The following is a 5,790-nucleotide window of genomic DNA, read 5'->3' as shown; positions in this document are numbered from 1 at the left end:
TAGCAGTTTCAAACCGTTTATTGCAAGCACGATTCTGGCAGATTTTTTATTTTGCAAAAGGTCCAAACCGTGCCTAATCACCAACCAAAATAAAAGCGGGGCAGCGATGATTGGTGATGCTATCTCAATAGAAGGGTAATCATTTTGATCATTTCGCATAAAACACTCTTATGGCATGATAATGTAAGAAATCCACCTTTCCATGAAAATGGAAGTGAGACAATTGAGCAGAAATCATTTATATGCGAGTGTTTTTTTTTCCTTTGAAATCTTGCGCTAAACATAGAATCCAGCAATTCAACATAAAGATTATCAGGAATGGAAAACAAAAATGCAAACCAAATACCATGTAAATCTTATTTCTAAGTGTTTTTTTTTTTTGGCCTGCCATGCAAAAAGATGCGCACATCAAGTTTGTAAACAACCAAAAAACTGGCAAGAGAAATGGAGTGTACACAGTAAAGCGTATCCCTTCCAACCACATCAAATAAAAAAGCATAAAGTAAGGTTCCTTCTGGCATAACCCAGAGTAAAATGAAGCCAGTAATTCTGTGCAATCACCAAGCATTTTTACCCTTCCCAAATTCTAAGGATACAATTATATTTTACTAGCAAAGGAAAGACCTTCCTTTGCAAGTTGATCCACATCCTCCACCGGAGGCTGGACCTTTGCAACTTTGGCAATAGCCTTGTTCTCCTCAGGAGTTCCACTCTCCAGAAAGGCCCCGACAACTTTCCCATCTTTAATCCAGTATGTCCCAAACTTGGGCTTTGATGACTCCGGATTGTTGTCTCCGAATAGCACTGTGTCACCAACATTGTCGCCATAGAATTGCCAAGACAGATCAAATGAACGGGAATAGAAGTATGGAAGGTAATCATACTCCTCAACTGTTTTTCCATCTTCGGCTGCCTTGATGGCCTACATAAAATACGTTATCACAAAATGAGAAACAGCACCGGCAAGCATGACTCTTGACAAGAGACTTCCATTTGAAGGACCAGGAAAAAAAAATAAAAAATAAAAAATTGAGCATATATCTACTAAGTTGCTTGAGAAACCACTTAATGTTTTCAAAACTGGATCAGGGTCAAAAGCGCATGCCAGCGCCATGATATATTTGTGTTTCGCGCATAATTGGAGAAGTTGACATATCTAGGGAAGCTTCTCACCTTTACAGCCTGCTCAGCTGATTTGCGAGAATGATCAACATGCTCAACTCTTCTCAACTCACCGTACAATTTCAAAGGGAAAGTAGCAACATCACCAACAGCATATACATCAGAAACATTTGTTTTGAAGAAGGAATCAGTCTGCAACCAAAACAAATGCCATCATTGATATCAATAACAAGATTCATTAATCAACAAGCCTCTGGAGGTATCACTAACCTTGATTCCACCTTTCTCCTCTTCAACCTGCCCTTTGAATAAGGATGTTTGAGGCCTTCCTCCAACCCCAACAACAACAATATCAGCATTCAGGACCCTGCCATCCTTTAGTTTTACTTCTTTTACCTGAATGATGGATGAAAGTCATACCCAGTTTGATTAGGAACTTTAAAATGCCATCCCATCACATTGTTCCAGGATCACATACCTCTCCATCAGAATTAGCAGTAAATCCAACAGCAACAGTTCCTTTGATGATATTGACCCCCTTATTTGCATAATATCCCTCATAGAATGCAGCTATACCAGATGTAAAAAGTCTTGGCACTGCAACATCAGTTTACAATGTAGTTTATAAATTTGTAAATTAGAATATATATATATATATATATATATATATATATATATACACACACACATACAAATCCGTAATAATTAATAAATACATCATAGTAGTTAATTGCGCCGCAATAGCGCCGCGAGCCGCGCTGTATGGGCGTTGCAGTGCCTCTTTGCAAGAAAGAGCACCGCGTCGCACCAGAATGCAATAGCGACCATTGCGATCGCATTTGCGTACATATTGTTGTCATAAGGCAAAATATCAATTTTGTCCTAAATTTAAATGTGTAACAGAAATTTTTTAAAGGTTTTTTAATCTATCTGCTTCTCTCTTTTTTTTATCTCTGCCTTTAAAAAATGTTTCTTTTTATTATTATTTCTGCCATATATCTATTCTGCAACCACAACCCGCCATAGCGCTATAGCATTTTTCGGAGTTGGCCGCGACATGCCGCAATCCGCATTTGATAACTTTGAAATACATGACTGGGAGGTGTAAAAAGAAATATTTATAAATATCCACTTACTACACCAAGGCTCTGGGTAGACCATGGTAACATCAATATTGTTTAGTCTTAACACTGCACTAAGCTCCAGACCAATGTATCCTCCCCCAACAACCACAGCTTTTCCATTCTTCTTTGATTTGATAGCCTCGTACAATTTGTCAGCATCATCCACCTCCCTCAAATAAAAGATGTTTTTAGCATTAGCTCCTTCAACACCAAAATCTGTCAGCCTTATAACCTGCAAAACAATTTGATTAGTATTAGTAAGAGCCAAAAGGATGGGAAGCGTGGATAATGAATGTAACATCTTCTAAAATATCCACAAGGATCCTTACTGTTGAGCCTGTTGCAATAATCAAAATCTGGTAATTGAATGTCTCTCCTCCTGCGCTGGTCAAGGATTTTGAAGCAAGGTCTGCTTTTACTATTTCTGTACTAAGAATTAATTCTATCCCTGCAATCATCAGTTCAATTCGCAATTTTGTATGAGAAATCTGTTGTTAAGCCCCATTCTTCTATTTACTTTTCTCTTCCTTTTACTTTTCACAAGAGCCCAATATTGATTCTTAATACCATCCAATAATAATGCTGAACTAAAATAATGGAGTGAAAGCCGAAGTCACCTTTCTCTTTGTACCACTCAAGAAGCAATCTTTCTCCCCCACTTCCAACACAGACATTGAACCCAGGAAGTCTAGCAGGGGCTGCAAAATCCAATTGTGACATCAAGTTAAATATTCAGTGAGACTAGCAAGACAAGCCGATATTTAATGTTCAATAGAGAATTCAACAGAGATGACAAGCCGATATTCAATAACAATAGATATAGCTTTCACTAAGTTCAATTCAACAATATAAAATTGTAAGAAATGCAATCAAAAGAACAATAATACAACATTGATGCTACCAATATTTAACCCGTAAATGGGATGGGAAACCATAAAAGAAAGAAAGAGGAAAAATAATATATGTACGTATAATAGCATTACAAACTTACACTCTGGGAAAAGGTAAGCCTTGCTTAGAGCAGGACGTTCATACGGTGCTACCTGCGCAAACATATAGTAAATAAGGGAGTATGTAGCAAAACATAATTGCATGAAGTTCAAGTGACAAAAATGCGATACAAAATTTGAAAAGAAAAATGTACAGAGAGCAATAAGGGAGATACTAAAAAAAAGAATATGGGCATTATATTTCTTTCACCTCCTTGACCGGTGGAAAATAACAACCAAACACAGGAATTGAAGGAAATAGCGGTAAGACAGCAAATTTGATGCGTTGAACTGAAAACAGAATCGTTTCTAATTGTGAAGCACATTGAGAATTGTTTGTTCAATGTTTGAAACGTGAATTGCGAATCGTCATTCTCAGAGCAGATGGATGGCTTCCTGAGCCAAGGGGCAGTGTGTTGCATGGGCCCCCACGGTACAGTAACATATTATACAATTTAGAAACACATCTATAAAAAACTAAGCTATACACGATTCAACACCTAAAACATTAAGAAAATGCTCAAAATCTCAAATAATGCTTAAATTTCACATGTCTTAAGGTCAAAGTAAACTCCAACAACACCATAATGCCATCATAGGCCAAAAGTCATATGTAAACTCATAAATCATAATTTATAATCTTTCTGACAACATCAACAATACTTTTATCCCAAACTAGTTGAGGTTGGTGAATTCATAATCTTTACGTGTACAATAAAGTGATAGTTCATCCTAAATACACTACCATTGCAGATATTGGACGACAAATACATTTGATGTGTAATATATTGTCTATAGCATTATAATGTTCTCATGTAACATCCTTCTTCCCCTTTTACTTAGTATTAGGAGCCATATAAAGTAACTGTACGAAGCCTATGTTATAGAAAAATGAAAATAAAGCTATTATATAACCAAATAAAGTCCGTATAGAGTGGGCGAGTAATTGTTAAGCATCAATAACAGAAGATTGAAAATATAGCAACGGAGCAGTCAAATAGGATACGTAGAATGAAAAAGTGAGTATGTGAAGGCCCTATTTCACAAGAATAAAAAGTGCAATGGAATAATCAAGTAGGGTCTGTTAAGTAGTGTTCCTTCAATTCCTTTTCATTTCAGAACTTAAGCTTCTTTGACGTTCTCTTATGAGAATTGGTGAAAGAAAAGCAAGAAATTTTCTTTCAACAAACCGAGGAATTGTGCTATTCCTTATCATGCATGTATTGCACGAATATCAGAGATTTATCACATGATACAATTTGATGGCTTGCCGAATCATGGGATTCAAATAGAGAACCTTGCAATGCTAAAAACTATTCAGAATGTATTAAACCATAGAGGATAAGTTAAAATTAGTGACCTGCTAGGAGGTCCAAGGTTTATAGGGAAATGGACTATCACGATCAATTTGCGAAATGGAAAAGCAGAAAAAACCGTTCATGAACATTAGAAAAGCTAATTTCATACAGAGAAGAAAGGAAAAGAGTGTCAAATTAGAATGTTATGCATTCATAAACATCAAATATATGACGCAATGCGCAGTGCACATGAAGTATACCGCTTCTTTGGATATGATTGCCAGCTCCCCTGGCTTAACTCCCTGTTTAGCAAACTCCCTTGCTGCATAACCCTGAGATTTTAAAAAGAAGTTAACTACAGTATCCAAAAATCAAAATATGACAAAATTCAATAACAAAAAAAAAAAAGGTTTTCTAGCTAACGGAGCTAATGATAACAGAATAAATCAAACTAAAATGCGTAAACAGAAATAAGAAAACCTCTTCAGAACGATCAAAGTTTTAACATTTTATCATTATGCTAAAAACAGAAATTCAACATCGTAAACGCAGGAAGTGAAATGAAATACGACTCTACCTATTCGTAGTCCTATAACGGAAATTCTAAAAAACTGTTCTCCGATTCAGTTAGTAAATTCACATGGATCAACCAGAACTCCGATTTAAACACAAATTATGTTAGAATTTCAAAGATCCAGTATAATCCAACACGAATCAACAGCGAAAATAAGACTTTAGATTAAAGGCAAAATCTGAGAGTGAAAAAGTGAAGATGGAAAAGAGGATGTGAAACTAACAGCGGAAACTCCTCCTCCGAGGATGACGTACTTGAAGGTCTTCGCCATTGAAGTGAGAAACGCTGTTCTTAGCTGTGTGTTTTAAGAGTCACTGGAAAGTGAGGTCTCGTGATTGGTCAGATCCTATTTATTGGGTTTCTCTCTGTTTTGGTTTTTGGAGGTTATTTTGGGAAACGCAGAGTCTGAAAGGAATCGCGTTGACGTGGCTGCTACCAAAATCATTTATTTATTTGCAGTGCCCAAAATTGGGAAATATCTATGGTACTACTGCTGTATCATTCACTCAATGCATCTATTCAATAGAAAATAGGGAATGACTATCATGCTTTATGAAAAGGAGAGAAAAATATTTTTTTTATCCAAGTGTCACTTGTTAAATTGCAGATGTACCTATTACAGATGTACAGAAGATGTTCTCCCTAAATTGCTATTTAAGACGCAGACGGCAGACATGACGCTC

At 36.3% G+C, this 5,790-nt stretch overlaps 1 protein-coding gene across 1 annotated transcript; it reads right to left on the bottom strand.

The window, feature by feature from the left end:
- Positions 1-324: 324 nt before the first annotated feature.
- Positions 325-5,448, bottom strand: LOC133313522 (monodehydroascorbate reductase). The gene is made up of 10 exons (XM_061514911.1): positions 5,331-5,448; positions 4,794-4,865; positions 3,238-3,289; positions 2,864-2,944; positions 2,576-2,694; positions 2,259-2,478; positions 1,601-1,719; positions 1,393-1,518; positions 1,174-1,314; positions 325-922 (listed from the first exon to the last, which is right to left on the bottom strand). Exons 1-10 carry the CDS (start codon positions 5,376-5,378, stop codon positions 599-601), a joined length of 1,302 nt encoding a protein of 433 aa, XP_061370895.1. The 5' UTR covers positions 5,379-5,448; the 3' UTR covers positions 325-598.
- Positions 5,449-5,790: the final 342 nt, after the last annotated feature.

This window comes from Gastrolobium bilobum, unplaced genomic scaffold (genome assembly GCF_033153095.1).
Source record: "Gastrolobium bilobum isolate Gb01-03AN ecotype WA unplaced genomic scaffold, APGP_CSIRO_Gbil_v1 utg8703, whole genome shotgun sequence".
NCBI lineage: Eukaryota > Viridiplantae > Streptophyta > Magnoliopsida > Fabales > Fabaceae > Gastrolobium > Gastrolobium bilobum.
The sequence above is the reverse complement of the archived record's forward strand: the minus strand, read 5'-3'. Positions and strand labels throughout refer to the sequence as shown.

Coding starts and splice junctions, on each gene's coding strand:
- LOC133313522 (XM_061514911.1), bottom strand. CDS start 5,378: ATGGCGAAGACCTTCAAGTACGTCATCCTCGGAGGAGGAGTTTCCGCT. Junction 2,695..2,863: donor TGAGTGGTACAAAGAGAAAG/GTGACTTCGGCT, acceptor TGATGATTGCAG/GGATAGAATTAATTCTTAGT. Junction 2,479..2,575: donor TTATTGCAACAGGCTCAACA/GTAAGGATCCTT, acceptor ATTGTTTTGCAG/GTTATAAGGCTGACAGATTT.